This window comes from Rosa chinensis, chromosome 1 (assembly GCF_002994745.2).
Source record: "Rosa chinensis cultivar Old Blush chromosome 1, RchiOBHm-V2, whole genome shotgun sequence".
Classification (NCBI taxonomy): Eukaryota; Viridiplantae; Streptophyta; class Magnoliopsida; order Rosales; family Rosaceae; genus Rosa; species Rosa chinensis.
In genome coordinates this window covers 25,965,930-25,986,079 of record NC_037088.1, presented here as the reverse complement: position 1 = coordinate 25,986,079, position 20,150 = coordinate 25,965,930, and the positions used below count along the sequence as shown (strand labels likewise).

Below are 20,150 nucleotides of genomic sequence, written 5' to 3'. Positions count from 1 at the left end.
GAATTAGTATGTTTCTCTGACCGAAGGGAAAACCACACATGATTTTTTTTTTGAAAAAAGAAACCAAGATTTCATTTTCTTAAAGTAGCAGAAGGTTGGAATAGAGAAAATTATGGTAAGTAAGATGAATACTTTGTTAGTAATTTGACTGATGAGTCTGCTCCAAAAAGGCCGGTCAGCAAGTTTGATGCCATTCATTGAGAAATAGAACAGCTTGGAGATGCATCTAAAATCAACTAGAATGAAACGCTCTAGTATTCTATAATCAAGGTTTCTGCTTTGATTTGTTTTTCTTTTTTTCTTTTTGTATTTTTTTTTAATTTTCTTTTTTAAGAAAAATTTATGCACTTGATTTGGATGAATTTCCAGTTCTCAATGTCCTTATTCAAGTCTCTTGCTACTTAATTTTGTCATTTTTTTTTGGTACTAAATTTGTTAATTGTTTCTAGATTTTAGGGCCATTCCATTGAAGGCTATTCATTCATTCCTTTAGTCTAGACAAGCTAAGAATGCCTGTATTTCAGAACTCGAAAACTGACAGTCATCATCATCATATATATCATCAGTAGTCAAGCCAAAGAATTCCTCAACTTCAAGATCAAAATAGGCATATGAAGCATCATTCGGACAATCAGCAATGGAAATATTAGTTTCGTCAACCTGAACTGTTTGAAGCTGATCATTAGTAGTAAATAACGGATGATCAGCTGATGCCACGAGATCATCATTACTTCCCTCCTTCTGAACCTAAATGAAGTTGATCATCAGTAACACATGACGGAGCAAATGAAGCAATGATATCATCATTTCTCTCTTCCTCAACTTGAACCAATGGCATTAAACCAATACTATCAAACGTTTGAGCAACAAAAACCATTTGGTCATTATTATTCTCCTATTGATCATCCATATAATAGAGATCATCATTGAACAATATTTCAGATTGATCAAACTATTGCTCAAACAAGTAAGAGATAGAGGGCAACATTAGTTGTTCTTTTTGTTTAGAGGTTCCATTTTTTTCTTTTGAAAGACTTTGTGTTTATAGCCTCCTCATTCATCTTCCTTTTGTTGCTAATAATATTGTGGCTCTGATTCAGAGGATCAGGACAAGTTGGGGTGGAAGTTTTCTGGGATTTTTTCTGAGGGTGCAAAGTACGAGATCATTACTGTGAGATGTGATCTGGTACTCCTGCATCAACCAAGCCCCATTTTGATGTGGATCAAATCCACCCTCATACCGAATTCTCTCTTAATTCCAACAACACTATCATCAGCAGCAACAACATTTTTTGAATACTGGGCACTCCATGTTCCCGATCCCACTTTCCTATCAAATTTTTTCACTTTGGGATTCAATTTCTTGCGGTGAGTGAAGAAATATAGAGGTTGCTCCTCCTCCTCCCTCATAGTACTGATGGATTGGGCATGGAACATGTCTCAAATGAGCCAGGGCTCATTTTTGCCATAGAAATTAGGAAAATCAAAGATTGGACTCGAGCGAAACTGATCAACCATGGCAACCCAGTTGTAGAGCTAGTAAGCCACCAATTCCAGGTCGGAAGGATGAAATCTGTAACCAATTGGGTAAGCACCCGATTCCATGGTCAATTTGAGAATCAATCAAAGTTTCTTTCTCTTTGACGAATTGGGGGAACTTGAAAGAGAATTAGGGTTTCGAAAATTTGGGATTGAAACAGAAAGAGAGAGACTTTTTTTTTCAGAAAGAAGAAAGAGAGAGACTTTATGAATCGGAGAAACCAAGAATTATGAGTGAAGTGGGCAATGATACTTATATAGAGAGAGGGAGGAGGCAATATTACCGTTGGTGTTGCCAGTTGGTAGTATTTAATGCAGTTGAGATCGCGTAAATGCCACACGCTTTGACCGTTGGGAATGACATCCTCTTCTTCTTCTTCTTCTCTTCTCTACGCCTTGTATTTAAATTTTTCCTTTTTCTTTGCTTTTATCTTTTAATACAGAAACTCTTTTGTTATTTTTGTTTAATAAAACAATAGAAAAAAGTACCTGAGAGTAATTGTTAGACTTTTTGGGACCGAACCAGAAAAGAAGAAAGCTTTTTTAGGGGTTTGGATTCTGGGGGTTGACAAGTGGGATATATCTCTACGTGGTTCGGGCTCAATCTAGTTTCTAGTGCGACCCAGAGAGATACAAGAATTTGGGGATAGAAAGATTCAAGTTTATTCAACTATGAAGGTAATTACATGATCCCCAATTTGAAACTCATTCATTTGCCTTTGTATAACCCATTTTAGGTTCGTCTTTGTATTAATTATTACTGTTCTCAACCCATCAGCACCTGATACCCATTTTGAGTTATGAAGATAATGTGAATTCTAGTGTGGTTTTGGAGAAATGTGTTGGTTCTTTAATTTGGTGGATGTATCAGAACTTAAAAAAAGAAAACTTTTATCAAGCCATAAGTTATGATTCCAGTTTTCCATGATTGTGAACGTCTGAAACACCATTCATATTGCAACTCTTTCTTGATTGTGGATTTATTAGAATCTTTTTGTGGTTTGCAATATATCTAGAATTTGAACCATCACCCAAAGATAATAAAAGGTCTTGTTTGAGCCCAAAAGTATTTTGACAAGATCCTTAGTGGATTTAGCAGAGCAGGCCGATACCTGCGGCCCAAAAATAAGTCTACTTGGGTTTTGGGTTATAGCTTCACCCATTCCAAGATCCATAAGGAAAACTAACCTTTATAGGAGTCAAGTAGCAGAGATTGAATAGGAAACTTCAATCAATAATCCTTCTATGGTAAGGAACAGTTGAAACCCTATGGTATAAATACCAGGTTTCAAGGAAGAAACAGACATAACTCTCAAATCAACTAATCGCACAGATTATCAAAGCCTCCCCGGAGCAAACCTACCTGCAACCTAGTTGTAAACCAGCGAAGCAGGGTAATGCCCTCGTAACCCAGCGAAGCTAAAGATACGCTTTAGCAAACCCGTGCTTTCTCCAAACTTCCCAGTGATTGCTCTGCTCAACCTACAATGTTGAGTATCGATTCGGTGTCGCGAAGAGATCACAACCAAAGCCCTTACCCGTAAGGCAAGAAGTCCTTTTCCGGAAGGCAGAGAAAAGAACTTTGTGACTAGGTTGGTGCTCTCCTCGTCCACAGTGTTTGCTTCAGAAGTCAGGTCAAGGGACTCCCCGATGACTGCACCCCACGGTGCTGGCACGCCTGCGCACACGCTCAAAAGAGACAGTTTGCACGCCAACTGGTTTTGGAGCCAAACAGGTCTAGATTGAGAAGAAATCCAGGCATCAAGTAAAGTTCAAAAGGGTAGTTGAAAAATCTATTTTTTAGGTTATACTTGTCCTTTCCATCATTGTGTCTTATACAGAATAACACTTTCTCGTTATTGCATGTGTAGACTGGAATTCTGGTATTAAAATAGAAGTTCCTTATGCTTGCTCTGTAGTTGTTAGAAGAACCATTGTATTAATCATGGGTTGCATAAAAGATTCAGGTATTTGGAGGGATCTAATTTAAGAAATCCTTCTCAGATATGAGGCTAATGGAAAATTGGACAAAGAGTTCAGTGGTTATGAGGTTGCAAGAATGATTTGGGCAGCAGCAGAGTTACTGACATTGAATGTGGAGGCAGTCATGGATTCATAGCAAAGAGTGGGAATTAGGGAGTAAAGATAATTGTCAAGGACTGGACTCATTTTCTCCTTCTGTAAAGGTTACGAGGTAACAAATCAACTTTGTTTCCCTTTTGTCTTTGCTCTACTTAATTAGTAATTCATCAAATAGATAGTATTTAATAGTGGGTCTAAAATTTATAGAAGACCTGAAACTGATCTTGTTCTTGAAAAGAACACAAAGAACACCTGAAGGGAAAAGGGCGAGGAATGGTGACAGACAGATACGGTAAAGAACTAAAGGAGAAATGTTAGAGTTCTAGCAACACATCTAGTATATCACAATTTCATGAATCATGGGTTCTTGTGAGTTCTTCTTACATTAATAAAAAGAAAAAATTAACTGTTTGTGCATGTATCATACTCAAACTAGATAAACTAAACACCATTTAGAAAGATATGTAATGTCCAATTTAGTTGTGAAATTAATGGTTGTGAAGCTTGATTGTGGTGGTCAGGTTTCAAAGAGGTTTGAGATTAAAAAAAAAAAAAAAAAAAAAAGCAGGAATGCCCAATTTTGTTGAGAGTGATGTGCGTATCGTTCCCAAAATGGGTTTTAGTTTGAATTGTGTGGGAATTGGACCAGTTGAATTTAGGCTAGAGGATAGTGATTTAGTGCACCCTTACTTGGTTTCAGTGGTGTCATTTGTTAGATTGGGTGCTCCTTACATTGAGGGATGGAGCTGAAGTGGGGTAAGCCAAAAGCTTTCTTCAGGAGTTGGGGGTGAAACTTTTCTTGGTTTCTTGAAATCCCAGTTGAGTTTTGAGTTTTGAGTTTTCTGGTTGTGGGTGTGGAGGAGGTGCTAAGGGTTTGTAGGCAGTATTTTGGACCGGCAGATGGTGAGCACATCAATGTTTGTGTTAGAGATGCATTAAAAGTTATTGATAGGAAGCATTTTCTTTTGTCCATCAGATGAGTACTTTGTGATAATGGAATCCTTGCTATAGATGTCATTCCTCCAAATACATCATTTTGCAAGGCATTAATTCATGAGTTTCAAGAAGTTTTTAATGAGTTGTTTGAAATAGATGTGGGAAATGGGGAAAATTTTATTCTTATAGTTGTGGCATCACCTCTCGTGCCTTTTAGTGATTGTGACGACTGTTTCCTCAACAAACCAGGAATGGCTATATCAGGAGCGTTCTTGAATTCCATAAAGAACAATTAATGTGGAGCGAGATAAGTAGGAGACTGTTTTTTCATTGTCTACAGGTCAAAGGTAACTAAACTAAAGTTAACTCTCTTTTTCATCTTTGATTGTATCCCTAGGTTAGGTTATCATATAGTGGATGGTTTTACTAAGATTCTGTGGACATGTTTTGCATTATTTTGGACCTCTAAACCACCATTCATATTGCAAGTCTTTCTTGATTCTGACTTTTTTAGAATCTTTCTGCGATTAGTGACTTTGTTGCAATATGTCTTGGATTTGAACCACCACCCAATGATAACAATGGACAATCTTATGACGGAGACTATTTTTGTGACCTTTTGTTCAGATTGGGAAACTACTCTTATGGGTATTTAGCTTACGGAAAAGACCATAATTACATGATTTAGGTTGTACTTGCCATTTCCATCATTGTCTTGTTCCATGCTGAATAGCACTTTCTGGATATTCTGCTCGGATTGCTGCTAGGAAGCATTGTGTTGGTTATGGGTTGCAAAAGAGATTCAAATATAGGGAGGAATCTAATTTTCAAAATCCTTTTCAGATAAGAGGCTAATGGAATATTGGATGAAGAGTTCAGTGGTCATGAGGCTGCAAGAATGATTTGGGCAGCATCAGACCTGGTGATATTGAATATGCTGGTAGTCATGGATTCATAGCAAAGGATGAAGATTAAGGAGTAAGGACAACATTCAAGGACTGGGCTCATTTTTTCCTTTTGTCGTTGTCAGAATGTAACAAATTAACTTTCTTTCTCAATTAATTGTCTTTGTTCTATTTTAATTGTTAATTTATAAAATAGATAGATCAGAATAGTGTTCTAAAATTTAGAGTACACCAGAAACTGACCTTCTTAAAAAGGACAAAAATAAAAAGCATCCGAGTGAAAAATAGGTACGACAGAGAGATACAGTAAAGAAGTAAACAACAAATATCTAGATTCCAGTAATAAATAAATTGTATGCGCATGTATGACACACATATTAAATATGGAAACTAAGAGACATGTAGTACTATATATAATGCTGATGAGTTCCATTGCATCTGAAGTCCCACTTAATTCACAATTTGCTCATCATTAATATGTTTTCAATTTTCCTGCAATAAATATGGCTGCTGTGTTTGAATATTATTTATCAGAATATCTGTTGAAGCATGAGCTACAAGTTGTAATTATTTTGGTTCTGTGAACTACCCATTCATTCGGCAAGTCTTTATTGTGTGTCACTTTATTGCAATCTTTCTGTGTTTTGGAATAGTAGAAGTACAAGGTTAAAATCTAACTCTGTTACCACACATGAAGGATAATGTATAAGGATGCTGAAGCGTGCACTTCTTTTAATTAGATCATATATTGAAATTTTGGACTCTTGGTTGGTCTTTGGTTTTTGCTGGTTTCTTGATTTCCTTCAGCTTTAGCTTCCTAAACTTTGTTTTTTATTCTGTGCATTTTCAATGAATTATATTTTGTGATAGCAAATATGAGAAAAATATTAAAGAAAATGTGAGGGGAAGTCATATTTGTTTGGAGCTTGATTTAGTTCTCGTCCTCTTTCAATAGCAGCCATAGGCTGGTTAGCTAGCATATGTAGAGAATAAACAAGATTTTGTAGAAAATAAGATCTTGTCAACCATCAACACAATGCTTTGTAATCCTCCAAGTACTACAAATATATTTTTATTTGATTTTTCATGTAGAAACCATTTGTAGTTGTGAGGGAACTTTTGAATTATATTTCTGACAGCAATTGCATGTTTTTACAGATAGATCGCAGCAAGTAGAATGAAATTCAGTGGCTAGAGGCAAGGAGAATAGGGATGTGGGCGATGTCCTTGGGAGACAAATTCCTTGTGGCATTTTCTGATCAGTAGCAAGTATAGAAGACAATCTTTCGTTCTACGTACAGTACTGCAAGTTTGAATTGGGGGACTGTAGAGAGGGTAAGAACTGATGAAGTGATTGGAGGAGTTGATGCAGCTGCTATTTCGTAGGTTATACTTGCTGTCTAGGAAGCATCAGGAGAGCATCTCAAGGTTTGTGTACGCTACATTTTAAGTGGGGTTTTGGATTCAAACGAGAATGCCATTGATGTGTTGAACCATCTGAACAGTTCAATCATCACAATCAGTCATCAGTTCAACCTTCTTGTGCATCCTCTCAGATAATTCAGGTTTCTCACCCAACTCGGGCCTCTAACTCCATAACTTCTGTCGTGATCAAACACCAGGGCACATGGAACACCAAGTCACTCGCACCAAGAGGACCAGGGCACCAAAGAAACCTCTTCTGGAGGTCCAACAAAGACCTAAACAAGCCAATATGGCGGTGGTGAACCAACGATCATTTTTCAGTGATTCACATGTATCTGGCATATGATCATGTATTTTGTTCTAATCATGTGTGATTAGACCTTTAGACCTTGATTATGTCAATATATTGATTTGGCAACTATCTACGCTTTGTCGTCATGTTTTGGTTTTCTGTATTTTTCATTTGGGATTATGTCCGACTTGGATCATATCATGTAATGTTGTCACTTTGAATCAGGCGGCATAATGTGTTTATAAATTTGTAGTAGCAATGCTCAAACTAAAGATGTCAGTTGTCACATAACAATAACAAGATCTTAACAACCCTTTACAAAAATGCTCATGCGTCAACCATTTTTCACATGATAAGGTCAACTTGTAACAACCCAAGTTCTACCCAAATTTTTTTTTTTTTTTTTTAGGGCAACGGAAGACTAATCCATTGATGAAAATCATAACGACCTCACTTGGTCAATCATGAGGGGTACAAGCACCCTTCATATTACAATGCAAGCTCATCAAGAACTCAAAAACCAAAAGGAAATCCAGAAAACAAAGTTCAAGACCAAAGAAAAAAACTACCAGCAAAAGCAGAAGAAACTAAAAAGCAATAACCCTACAACTACCGAAGTGTGACACCTCCTTGAGTCAGTTGACTCCTAAGACCCTTCTGGTGTACGTCGCCAAAACAAACAAGCAATATCACACCTAGTAGGCATGGGGGATCCTCTCCTAAACAGCCCAGGAATCTGGCGGAGTCATCGCTCCCTCAAGTCCAGGCGCATTACCAACGCCATCTTCAGGAGAGACCATGGACCCCGAACCCGCACTCACAGACATCGCCTTCTTGACCTTATTTCTATGTCCTCGAGGCCTGCCCTTCTTCTTGTACACTTTGGGAGGCGACGTTACCTTCACCTCCACCAAACCCTCATATGAGAATTTCAGCCCGAGGTTCTCCGGTTGCAGAATGCCCGGAACCAATGCTAAGCTATGTTTAGCTCGTTTTCCACCATCCTCATCCTCCTCTTCCCTAGGGCGACACATCCCAACCACAAGGTCAAGAGCAGAGGTATCTTCAGACCCAGGAGAAGATTCCACCTCTGGGAGAGGACGAATCTGCACTGGTTTCTTCTTCAACAGAGTTGGGACCTTGAAATTCGAAGGCAAGGAAAGAGATGGCTGGGAATTAGCCCAAAACACGAGCCCTGGAAGAGCCAGCCTCTGAACCTGCTGCGAACCATCGTCCACCACAGTGTCAGTCGCCTCCACCTCCTCCCTTGAACACCTCTGTCCTCCGTGGTTCAAGAAGGTACACAGTCTGCACCTCCCCAATAGCCGCTCATACTGAAACCTAAAAGTGAGAACATCAGTGGGCGAAACCCGAACACAACGATCCAACAGCACCGGATCATTGATGGCCAAAGTAATCCAAACCCGAGCATCACCACGTCAGATAGTCAGTTGATCAACCTCCAAAACCTCACCGATCGTGCCGCCCACCAGCCGGACAGTGGGTTCCATCAAGATACCCGGTGGAAGGCCATGGATCCCAACCCAGATCCAAACAAAGTCAAGCTTCACTGCATCAATCACTGAAAAGCCATTGTAGTCATTCAACAAAAGCATAGCCCACTGAAAACTCCAAGGGCCTCCCTTCTTCACCCGGGCGACATCATGTTCAAGAGTGCACGTAAACAGAAAACGATCCCCGCGTGGTAGAACCTCCACAGTCCCCATCAATCTCCACATTGAACGCACCGCGCTCCTAAAAGAATCCAAAACCACCGCCCTACAAGTGTTGAGTTTCCCCACCAAGTAGAAACGGCGAGCGAGAAATTCCTTCCCCAGAACCCTAAGGTTTCCCAGGTCAACCGGTTCCTCACCCTCTCTGAGCGACAACTTGGTCGCTAGCTTGGCTGTCATGGAAGCAATAGCTGCTGCCATGAAGTGGGACTTTCAAAAACTCCAAACCCTAACCCTAGCAGTGCGAGAGAGAGAGGGGAGAGAAAGTAGGGATGGTTTTTTGAGGCTTTGTCTAAGTTCTACCCAAATATTAATAAAACAAAATAAAGTAAAAATAAACAAAGCTGAAGCCGAAGCCATGATTCACAGTTCATCATTTCAAGGACATGGCTATGAAATATTCTCCTTGTCAGAACTATTTCTCACGTAATTTAACATTCCTTGAACTCCCAAAGAAGGAAAAAAAAAATCCTGATCAGGAGTGGTATTGTGACCTCAAAGCTTCCTAAGGAATAACCTTCTAATGTTCAGTATGTAATAGCTTTCAAGATCCCAATATACAGTAAACAGAAAACTGGAATCATGTTCAGGTTGTAATTACCTCCCAACACCACCAAAAAAAATTAAAAACATGGGTAAATTGGACTGTTCTTACTAGCAGAATTCCAGTTCTAAGGCTGGACTTTATCTTCGATCCAGATTCTACACTAATATTCCATGTAAATATTACTTGAAAAATGGCAGCCATAGTGCAGGTCAACAAGACAAGTAGAGGGGCTGTTTTCATAGGACCATGCAGTCCTCACAATGCAATGGAACAAATGATGCATGAACCTTAAACCTGTGCTTTTGATAAAAGTACAGGGTAGTAAGTAAATTTGAACCAGGTAAATTATTTGATCAAAACAAATACCATGTCAAACAACAGTTCTTAATCTAACCTAGGGTTACACCACCCAATCTGAGTAGGTAACCACAAAGCTGTGATTCTGGCATGCTAAATAAAACTGCTTTGAAACACACCAAAAGAAACGGCTTGCAAAATTATATCTTGTTCTTCAAAATTTGATGTCTGTCGTCCAGGTACCTTGCACGCTTGGATGTTTGGTTACATGTCTAGTCCGCAGCTTCACCACTTTTCTCCCGAGTGAATTCCTTAGCCTAGTTGCACATTGAAGAATCTCTTCTGGATCCATATTCTTCACACATACCACTCTTTCATTTTGGTTGTCTGTCCATTGACATCAAGAAGGGAAACTGTCAGAAAAAAGATTAAAACCTTATGCAGCAAGGCATGAGAGTACATATATGCAAGTGGGTGTGGGAGAGATCTTACTGTATAAGCCCTTCAAATGAGGATGCTGACCACGAATGTGTTCAGTAACTACCTCTAGCTGAGGATTCTTCTCCTTAAATGCAGGTAGGTAAGACTCCATGAATGACCTACCATCACAAGAGTAAAATTATTGGTAATCAAACTTCTAAAAGGTTACTGCTAAAAATTAATGTTATGATACTTCATGAACAAAACAGAACGGATAGATTCTTTTTCCCTATTGAGCACCAGGAAAGAAACAGACTCCTAAAGTAGAGTAGTAGACTAATTTGTTGGGAAACACTTGTAAACAAATGGGTTACCCTACGTGCAATCCAGACCGGAATTGTTCCCTTTCACTTCGTTCTAGTCTTGTAAGAGAATTTGTCATTTGGATAGGAGAAAAAAATCAGAAAAAGTGCAATCCGAATCATTATAGTCACTTCTACACACAAAGAAGCTACTTATAATTCCAAACGTACATAAATATAGTTATATTATAACACAGGCTATCAAACTCCAACTAATCTGTGGCTGAAAAAAATAAATGTAGTGCAATAAACAATTTCAATTCCTAAAATATTACTCCCAACCCGTTATCCCAGCATCAATCCATAGAGGGTAACTACGTCGAAAGAATAAATCATCAAGAACAACAAAAATTGAATAAATTAAAATTAAAAAACTGGGTCTGCTCAAAATAACTTCAGAAACTCAGTAAAGTTGCGATATTATATTTCATCTGACAAAAAAAAACAGTTGATTTTCAATGGTCATGAGATACTCTAGCTAGATCCCTCTTCTTTATTTTTTTATTTTTTGCAGTAAATTTTGTCGGTAGTTCAGTACTAAATAAATCAGTTCATTGTAACAGAATAAAAATTTCTGGTTATTGATAATATCAAACATCATACTAAACATCTTCACAGGATAGTTGCATTAGTCAATTTGGGAACAAATGGAAGACAACTTGGCCATTCCTACAGTTCTGAAAATGAAATCGGATAATCATACTCCAAAAATACTTTTGCAATGCATGAGTTTGCAGCTGGTGATGATCCAAACAATATACCTGATTCCCCTACTGCTTCCTCCCCAATCAGAATAGCTCACAACCAGTTTTTTCAGTTGCCACACACCTCTCAAGGCCATCTGACATCAGGAACCTCATATGTTAGTGAGAAACTCCAAAAGAAAAATTGAATGCAAAACTTGTTAAAGCTATAAAACATATTCATGTGACATAAAAATGACATCCAACTACTTGTTCCTAACTACGAAAATACCGATTTCAGTGTTAGCGATTTGTTAGAATCTTGTGTAGCTGTACGCAAATACATTTGCATTCTGTAGTTGCAGAATTCATATGCTTCTCTTCTTAGCTCAATTTTCCAGAAAACCCAACATTTGGTTAAAATACCAATGCTTATGTAAACATGTCCCCAAGATGAAGCAGCAAAACAAGTTGAAAATCCCTAACAATCACTCAAAACTAAACACCAACGACTGCCGATTAAGCCACAATTCTACACACCCAAAGACACGGTTCAACTCTTTAATCACTGAATCATGGTTCTGGGTGCTGGTTTGGAGCTTTCAGCATCAATACTTAGCAATGGAGAACTGAGCAATAATGAATATCCCAGTAAGCTAATTCAACATCAAGTCATCAACTAATTCCAAAGCATCAAAAGTCCAAAAAACCATCTTAGGCCCCAGTTGCCAGTTCAATGAACTAAAGAGTAGAGAAAGAAATTAACAACTAGAGACTAAAGAAAAGAAGGAAGAAATGCATACAAAATTGAACAAATTAGATTAGTTCAACCGTAACAACTCCAACGACAAATCAATTAAACCCATCTAAAACCCTAAAAATTATCCCCAATTTTGTATGCAATTGAACAGAAATTCAAACAAAGACTTACAGTTGGCGATTAGAAGCGAGCAGGATGAAGACGGCGAAATTCTGTGGAGAGTGGCCTCAAATTGGAAGAGCAAACACTCAACACTCAAGACTCTGCCCACTCCTTCGAAGAGATGCTTTTCTACTTATAATTTCTTTTCTTTTCCTAGGTTTCTTTCTTTTTTTTTTTTTTTTGGCTGGGGTTGTGTCCACCTAGCTCTAGTAGAGTAGTAGATCGGCTGCTGGTACTTTTTTGAAAGAAAAAAATATTATTATTTGCATTATACATTTATACGACTTCTAATTCAATTCGAATTTAATAATAACTGAGTATAATTTTTTTTTTTTTACCTGTTACCATTGTCTACCGATATTGTTATATATTTTTGAGAGCTATTTTATCATAAATAGTGAATATCATATAAATTGTCAAGGAGTTTCGCACTGTTTTAACGCCCTCACTTAAATTTAAGGGCTAACAATCAAGACAAAGTGACTAACAGTAGAGGCTAGTTGAAAGAACCTGGATGTTCGGCGACACTAAAATCAGTCAAGACACAGCTAGATTAGGAGGGGGCGTGGGTCTTCTTGTCATTGGATTGGGCTTGAGTTATGGTTTAGGTCCTCTTAGGCTAGTTTTTTTTAATTTTTTTTTTTGCCTACAGAAATAACTATATGTCGTGTGGTTGCTTGACTGTATGAATTTCTAATTGCACCACAACTAAGTGCCTTGTGGGGATAGAATTTCGTCTATTTAGGTGTTGGGTTATTTGATGTATGTCATTGTTTATAGGTTGCTTTTTGAATATCATGTCAATATACATGTTGTTTATTTAGGTTTGTTAGTTATTTGAACCTGTATTGGTTGAGTCAGAAAAGCTGATGTATATGCCGTTTTTAGCTTTATCACTTTTAATGTTTATATTTTCAAGAGAACGGCTTTATACACTCCCGATCAAAAAAAAAAAAAAAAGGTTTTATATGGAGACATTATAATTATTTATTTTTTCTTTAAGTTTGAACACACTGCAAGTAGCTTAATGGTTGAGCGTCCTAATTGAGAATCTCTCTACCCACGTTCAACTCAAGAAGCTATCAAAGTGACCAAATATTGTGCTACAATACACAGTTGAAGCATTTCACATGTGTTAGAGTGATTAGTTCTTGGATCTAAAAAGTTTTTGGGATACCTAACATTGAATAATAATAATAATAAAGATTTTGTTTAGCAGGTTTAATGACCTTGCATCACTATTTTTAATGAACCATCAATCATACTTGTTACGCCTATCGCCTAACCGATACACACAAACACCATGCACTGAAACTCAAATGCTGAACGCAACATTAGTATCAAGCAGTGAAATGCGAGCCACACAACAGAACCAAAGTAAGATGACAACAATGAAAGAAACCCTCTCTTCCAAAACAACGGGTTTGCTTCTCGTTCATCATCTAGCTCTATTGGTCATGGGGTTTATGGTTTTGGCTCAAGGGAAACTGAAACAGGCTTCGAGTGTCCAAAATTGTAGAAATGACTCTGCAGCATTCTACATATTGGGGGATTCCTCTGTTGATTGCGGAGACAACACGCTCTTTTACCCTCTCATTCACAGTTATCTGTCCTTGTATTCGTGTAATGGTTCCGACGGCTCAACTCTTATTCCCCATCTTCTTGGTAACCATCACTTGCTCATCTCCTTGCTTTGATGTCTTTTATCATTTTACAATGACTTGTTATATCCACAGCTGAGAAGATGGGCATGCCAAACATTTTACCATTCTACAGTCAAAATGGATCCATTAATGGAATACAAAGAGGCCTTAACTTCGGTTCAGCACATGCAACGATCTTGAATCACGGCAGCCAGAGTTATCAGTCTGTGAACCAGCAGCTCCGCCAAGTTTTTGATTCTATGCAACTCTTACAATTGCAGCTTAGCGAGGACAGAGCTCTCAGTTTCATCAAATCTTCCATCTTCTACCTCTCCTTTGGCAAAGATGACTTCATAGAGCTCTTCCTACGCAATGCCTCAGGTACTGCAAAACAGAATAATACTGATCAAGAATTTTCACACATTTTAGCAGATCAGATGGTACATGTTATACGGAACCTTTATGACATGAATGTGAGGAGGATCATATGCATGGGAATATTGCCGTTGGGATGCACCCCGCGGGTGTTATTGAACCAGTACAATTCCACAGCCCATCCAAATGAAGATGATGATGATGATGTTCCAAGGGGATGTGTAGAGGAGATCAATGCACAGGTCTTAGAGTACAACAGAGAGCTGAATGAGCAAATCTCTGAGCTTCATGCAGAGTTGCCTGATGCACAGCTTCTGTTTTGTGATGTTTACCAAGGACTTGCAACGATCATAAACAACCCAGAACAATATGGTACACAAACACAAACACTTCCTTAAATTTCTGTTTTCGAGGATTTTAGTTTCAATCTAAGGATTTGAGATGCAAATGTGAAATGCAGGATTTGAGGATGTAAAGAATGCTTGCTGCGGGCTTGGTATGTATGGAGCAGAAATTGGATGCCTCTCTAAAGATATGGCATGTGACAAAGAAGCAAGTCATGTGTGGTGGGATTTGTACAATCCTACAAAAGCAGTGAACTCATTGTTGGCTGATTCAGCCTGGTCGAGCTATCCGCTTCGGATTTGTCGTCCTATGAGCATCCAGGAATTTTTTAGTGCTTCAGTTTAACAGTTTCAGTGTCGAATGCCACCTAAGTGGCACAAAGAAGTTACCACCTTCAATTGTTTTTCACTGTTGTAGTGTTTTAGATGATGGATTAGTTTAAAAGTAGGATTTCAATGTTTTAATGTGCCGAGGCTATTCAGATTCCCTTGTTCAAACTCCAAAGTCAACACAGTATAATCTACTAAAGTTCAGAACTTTGTTGGAGTGAAAGAGAAAGAAAAAAATAATAGTATTCAGAAGTAAAAGCATCTCCCAGCGTTGATTTTATAATGCACTGGTCATTATATATTATATCATTTGATAGTATTCCAGAGGGGAAAATGAAAAGAACAGTAGTTACCCTAGAGAAAACAACAGTTACCTAAGCAGATGAGTGTCGAAAGGGCAAGCCTCCCATTCTGCAGCCTCTCCAGCCCTCCAAAAGTTGAAAGCAAGCAAACTGATAGGTAGGTCAAATCTCTGGAAATAATAGTCCAACCTTGTCTGCTTTGCATAGTTACAGAGTAGATGGTCAATGGAAGAACTTCTCTATAAAGAAAAAACCAAATTCATTCTGTTTTTTTATGTCATGGCGAGGCATGTCTAGAAGTCGACAGACTACCCTTAAAAATGTTCCCTGAACACATTTTCACCCTTTGTAGGTATGGTATCCAGCAATTCACATGATCAATCACATCTTTTGCACTACTCCATAATAAACAAACACTATCTTTACCTTTACCACTCCATAACGCACTGGATTGTCATGCCCCATTAGAATCTTCAATACACTGTAGCTTGCAGGGCAGCAATTTCACAAACATACGAAAACACAGCAACAATAACAACTGATAACTGCAAATATGCATCCCATTTCTATTTTAATAAACAAATTTGATGCTTGATGCTGCCATGAGCTGAGAAAATGTAGTGAGTTGGTAGAGCAGACCAACATCAAAATGCTAAGAGAAAAATGAATCCTTCTCCATTAATCACAAATCACTGAATTCCACTGTAATTGATTCTACACACAGTTATCAGTATCATCAATATTACTTGAACAGAAATTGTTTTTCGTATCACCTCCAATCAACAATGGTAATATAATCATAGGTATATGAAGCCAAGTTCAACACCTCAAGAGCCTCTTGTTAATCCAATAGCTCAGGGTAAAGCAGTAACGTCTAGTTGCAGGATGTCACAGTTACATCTACTACAGATACAGTTGTCCCTTGATCAGCACATAATCCCATCAATAAAACTGTGTGAGTTATGCTCAAGAATTTCCAGTTGTTATAATGCATGGAATTAGCCATTGAACCATTTGGGCAAGGATAATATATACCTCAAGGGATGCCTGTCTAAATTGAAGCTTGGATGGTAAGTGACCCGTTCCAGATAAGAAGCCATTTCACCTTTACTTGAGTTCAACAAGATGGACTCTTCCCATGGCCAAGTCATCCTCATAAGTTGTCTTCATTAAGTATCCATCTTTTCACATTTGAAAGGCTTTTCAATCCCAACTTTCTCTTGAGAGGTGCGAGCCCTTCTTATAAACAGACAGAAATGGCCTAGTTGAGCATCAATCAGGAGTTCAGGACCATACAGTTCATAAAGGAATCCATGTTTACCTCCTTTCCCTGCTCTCCAGTCTCCACCACTTATTCCAGCAGTTTTTAGAGATTTCCTACTTTCCCAGATTTCCTCAAACCCCATTTCTCAAGTTTGATCTTTTCAATTTGTCAAGTCTTCATTCAGTATGCAACTCCAATACGTAACGTTCAATAACTCATTATAAGGATCACATCAGACTTGACTATACATTCAATTTACCTTCACAACTTTATCCACATTACAATTTGGAATTATCAAATGTATAGCGCACCATCCACCAAAGTAATATACAGCTTAACATCAGCCACATGCCCTTGCTAAAAATTCAGAGACAAAGCTTAACAAGATCATATTTCCCATTGTTATCCTACGTGACAAGGGCATCCTTGGACCTCTTTTCTGCTCAGCTCTTCAGTTATGTATCTGGCGATAGAATGCAAAATCCTTGTAGTTTCCTATCAATCACCGAACAAAAGTACAAATATGAAATATTGTGTGCGTTTCAAGGTACCAAGTCCAGTAAAACTATAGGTACATAAGAATACAAGCCTAATATATCATGCTGCATATCAGATTTTGCCAATTCCTAAATAGAAATCACATCAGCAATGGATTATTATTGATCTCACATTTCATAAGCTAAAACACATTTTCAAAATGTGACGAAACTATATTGTTTGGTACAGAACTATCTTATCCTATCAAATTCCAATATATACGCACCAAGTGGCTAACACATACATGTACTGGCCTTAGTAAGAATAACTTAGTAGGAGATAAAACTGATGATGATCACAAAATTCATATATCTGTCGATGATTGGAAATTTCTCAACAGCATAATTTCATGAGCAACTGCCCAAATTGTGGCTCTCTTGACTATATCAATGTGACAAAGTAACTCCAAACAATTTGATAATCGAGATGGACAAGAAAGCAATTCAAGTGCATCTTTTTAGGCAACCGGTGCTCTGCAAGTATTTGCATGTTCATACATTATTAATACACATAGAAATGTAGATTGTTCAGAACGATAGTCACTTGGTAAATGAAAGAACCTGCAAAGTAGCTCCCCACCAAGTTCAACATGCCTTGAATCACTTCAAGTTCTTCACCTAACCAACACCATCAAGAAAGAAATCAAACCGCATACAACACAACTGAAATGCTGCCCCCAACCACAGTTCCATCTAAACGAAACCAGAGACTTGCGGCGCAATCAATCAAATCTTCAAAGCCTCCATTTTCCTCCCCAAAACGTTACACCTCATCAAACTCCCAACAGTATTCAAAACCATCTTAGCATCATCCCACCTATTCCCATCGGCTAACTTCTTGTACAAGTAACTCTCGAACGTCATGCGCTGCACATACTCATCCCCACACAGCTCCACCAAAGCTTCTCTAGCCGCATCACTGCCATAAAACACCTTCTGCAACAAGTCCAAGAACCTAAACGTCGTAATGTACTTAGCATCCCACTCTTTCAAATACTCCCTCTTCAAATCCTCCTCATTTATCATCCTCTCCCCTCCCTCCGACGCCTTTATTATTGCCTCGCCGCACATTCTCCCCGATTTCGCCGCAAAGTAGATCCCCTCGCCGGAACATTTTGTCACGTACCCGGCGGCGTCGCCAATTAGCGCCACGCGCCCCCTCACGCGCGTGGGCCGGGGGTGCTCGGGTATCGGGTGGGCCTCTACCTTGATGACTCTGCCACCGCTGATCTTGGCATTGGCTCTGGCCCTGATGGCCCTTTGGAAGACCTTGATGTCCTGCTTGGAGCACACAGTGCCGGTGCCCACTGCCACGTGGTCGCATTTGGGGAAGACCCAGGCGTAAAAGTCGGGCGACACGTCGTTTCCGACGTACATTTCGGCGAGGTCTTCGTAGTAGGCCATTTTGTCGTCTGGGAGTTTGATCCTCTCCTGGAAAGCGATGGCGCAGGCGTAGCTTCCGGCTCTGATCGACTTGGCGACGCGGCTGTTGGCGCCGTCCGCGCCGACGACGACGTCCACGGCGAGCGCGTGGCGCGCGTGGTCCTTGGTGTAGTGGACGACGTAGGGCGCGTGGGGGGAGGAGGCGGGGATCTCGAGGCGGGTGACGAGGCCGGAGATGAGGGAGGCGCCGCGGGACTGGGCGCGGTCGCGGAGGAAGGAGTCGAGGACCTCGCGGCGGAGCATGGCGATGAACTCGTGGGGGCGGAGGGTCTTGCCGAAGTCGACGGCGAGGTTGGAGGGGGAGAAGATCCTCATGCGGGTGACGTGGCGGTCGATGAGGCGGGCCGGGATGTCGAACTCGTCGAGCATGCAGAGAGGAATGGCTCCGCCGCAGGGCTTGGCTTCCGAGGGGGCTCGCTCGAAGAGGAAGCACTCGGCTCCGCCGGCGGCCAAGGCCTCGGCGGCGGAGGACCCGGCGGGGCCGGCGCCGATGACGGCGGCGCGGAGCTTGCGGCCGACTAAGGGTGGGTTGGAGGAGTTTGATGAGGCTGTGATTCTGAAGGTGAAAGACCGACGCTTTGTTTGGAGAGGAGCGGCGGCGGTGAAGAGACCGCCGTAGATCGTCGCTGCTTGCGTGGCTGAGGCCATTGGAAGTGGTTTGAAGGGTTTTTCTGAAGCAAAATAATGGTCAACTGAGGTCTAGTGAAGTGAGTGTGTCAGTGACACCTTTCAATCTTTCATACAAAGGGAAATAGGGAATGTCTTTCTTAATTGAACTGGGGGGTTGCATATGCAGCTCACGTGACTATATGCTGGGATTGGAACTGGAGCACAGGTTACCGGTTGCAATTTTAGCAAGCAATGTACAGAGTGATGAAACAAGTTCTAAAGTAGTTGATGTGGACAAAGAGGTCCAGAGCAGAATAGCGCAACAGATAAACAGAGAAAAGTTAAGATTATGTAGAATGCTTTTAGTGATTGAGATTAGAATTGTTAAGGTTATGGTTTTATTGATAGGTTGTGACTGTTTTGTTTTGTCGACTGCATAATTGTACGTTAATATGCTCTGACCAGTTTTTGATCATTTAATATGCCCATATATACCTTTTTTTACATTAAGTGTACATTGTGTAATCTTAGAAAAAGGGTGAGAGTGACGGTGAGGTGTCAAAGACAAAGTTCAGCGTGCTTTTGATGTTCAAAAGAATGCCTGATTGTGGTTCAAACAGGGGTATGTGTTATTTACCTTCAAAAATCAAACAAAACATAAATGAAGAATGAAATATGTGAAATATGTAAGAGGTCGGAATTTTCATTGACCCAAAGCAAAGGTCGCCGGAGACGGAGTTCGTACTACTGTAGCTACTGGCTTGGTTGGCGCCAGTTGAGTTGTTGTATGTGAGCAACCTCAAGGAGCGAGTATGGTGGATTTGAACTTGGTGGAGAGCGAACGCAAACGGAGCTCTGATGCCTTAAAACCAATTTCCAAATGGGTCGGGTTGGAGGCAAGTGACGGAGACGACGACAGTGGCAAACTGGCCAGTGACGTCGTCTGTCCGATTCCAACGAGGAGGGAGCGACGGCGGAGAGAGAGAGTCGGCGTTTAGTGTGTGAGAGAGAGACTGGATCGGATGGAGGAGAGAGATGAGAGAGTGGCATGTGTAATTCATTAATTTAAGGGTAAAATTGTCATTTTGCTTTAAAAATGGTGAGTGAGAATAAAAATTTGTTGATAGGGTAAGTGAAATAGTTATGGCCAATTTTTGTGTT

At 39.8% G+C, this 20,150-nt stretch overlaps 3 protein-coding genes across 4 annotated transcripts; 1 reads left to right on the top strand and 2 right to left on the bottom strand.

Annotated features, from left to right (window-relative positions):
- Window positions 1–9,725: 9,725 nt before the first annotated feature.
- On the bottom strand, window positions 9,726–12,310 carry LOC112184015 (54S ribosomal protein L51, mitochondrial). The gene is made up of 4 exons (XM_024322317.2): window positions 12,153–12,310; window positions 11,300–11,379; window positions 10,249–10,355; window positions 9,726–10,143 (listed from the first exon to the last, which is right to left on the bottom strand). The coding sequence occupies exons 2-4, from the start codon at window positions 11,377–11,379 to the stop codon at window positions 9,971–9,973; spliced, it is 360 nt and encodes a 119-aa protein (XP_024178085.1). The 5' UTR covers window positions 12,153–12,310; the 3' UTR covers window positions 9,726–9,970.
- Window positions 12,311–13,387: 1,077 nt separating this feature from the next.
- Window positions 13,388–19,137, bottom strand: LOC112181866 (geranylgeranyl diphosphate reductase, chloroplastic). 2 transcript variants are annotated; one of them, XR_005804339.1, is made up of 3 exons: window positions 17,499–19,137; window positions 15,210–16,896; window positions 13,388–14,170 (listed from the first exon to the last, which is right to left on the bottom strand). XR_005804339.1 is itself a non-coding variant. In XM_040512378.1 (1 exon), the coding sequence occupies exon 1, from the start codon at window positions 19,026–19,028 to the stop codon at window positions 17,664–17,666; it is 1,365 nt and encodes a 454-aa protein (XP_040368312.1). In that variant the 5' UTR covers window positions 19,029–19,137; the 3' UTR covers window positions 17,281–17,663. The 2 variants fall into 2 exon arrangements, 1 of the variants encoding a protein (XP_040368312.1); XM_040512378.1 differs by lacking the exons at window positions 13,388–14,170; window positions 15,210–16,896 and having other exon boundaries at window positions 17,281–19,137.
- Window positions 13,601–15,042, top strand: LOC112181867 (GDSL esterase/lipase At1g71250). The gene is made up of 3 exons (XM_024320268.2): window positions 13,601–13,808; window positions 13,880–14,533; window positions 14,622–15,042. The coding sequence occupies exons 1-3, from the start codon at window positions 13,601–13,603 to the stop codon at window positions 14,849–14,851; spliced, it is 1,092 nt and encodes a 363-aa protein (XP_024176036.2). The 3' UTR covers window positions 14,852–15,042.
- Window positions 19,138–20,150: the final 1,013 nt, after the last annotated feature.

Bases quoted from the DNA above. Each gene is read 5' to 3' on its own strand.
- LOC112181866 (XM_040512378.1), bottom strand. From the start codon at position 19,028: ATGGCCTCAGCCACGCAAGCAGCGACGATCTACGGCGGTCTCTTCACC.
- LOC112181867 (XM_024320268.2), top strand. From the start codon at position 13,601: ATGGGGTTTATGGTTTTGGCTCAAGGGAAACTGAAACAGGCTTCGAGT. The intron at 13,809-13,879 runs GTAACCATCACT...TTATATCCACAG, and splicing joins TCTTATTCCCCATCTTCTTG to CTGAGAAGATGGGCATGCCA. The intron at 14,534-14,621 runs GTACACAAACAC...TGTGAAATGCAG, and splicing joins AAACAACCCAGAACAATATG to GATTTGAGGATGTAAAGAAT.
- LOC112184015 (XM_024322317.2), bottom strand. From the start codon at position 11,379: ATGGCCTTGAGAGGTGTGTGGCAACTGAAAAAACTGGTTGTGAGCTAT. The intron at 10,356-11,299 runs GTATATTGTTTG...TTGTGATGGTAG, and splicing joins GGAAGCAGTAGGGGAATCAG to GTCATTCATGGAGTCTTACC. The intron at 10,144-10,248 runs GTAAGATCTCTC...GTCAATGGACAG, and splicing joins TCATTTGAAGGGCTTATACA to ACAACCAAAATGAAAGAGTG.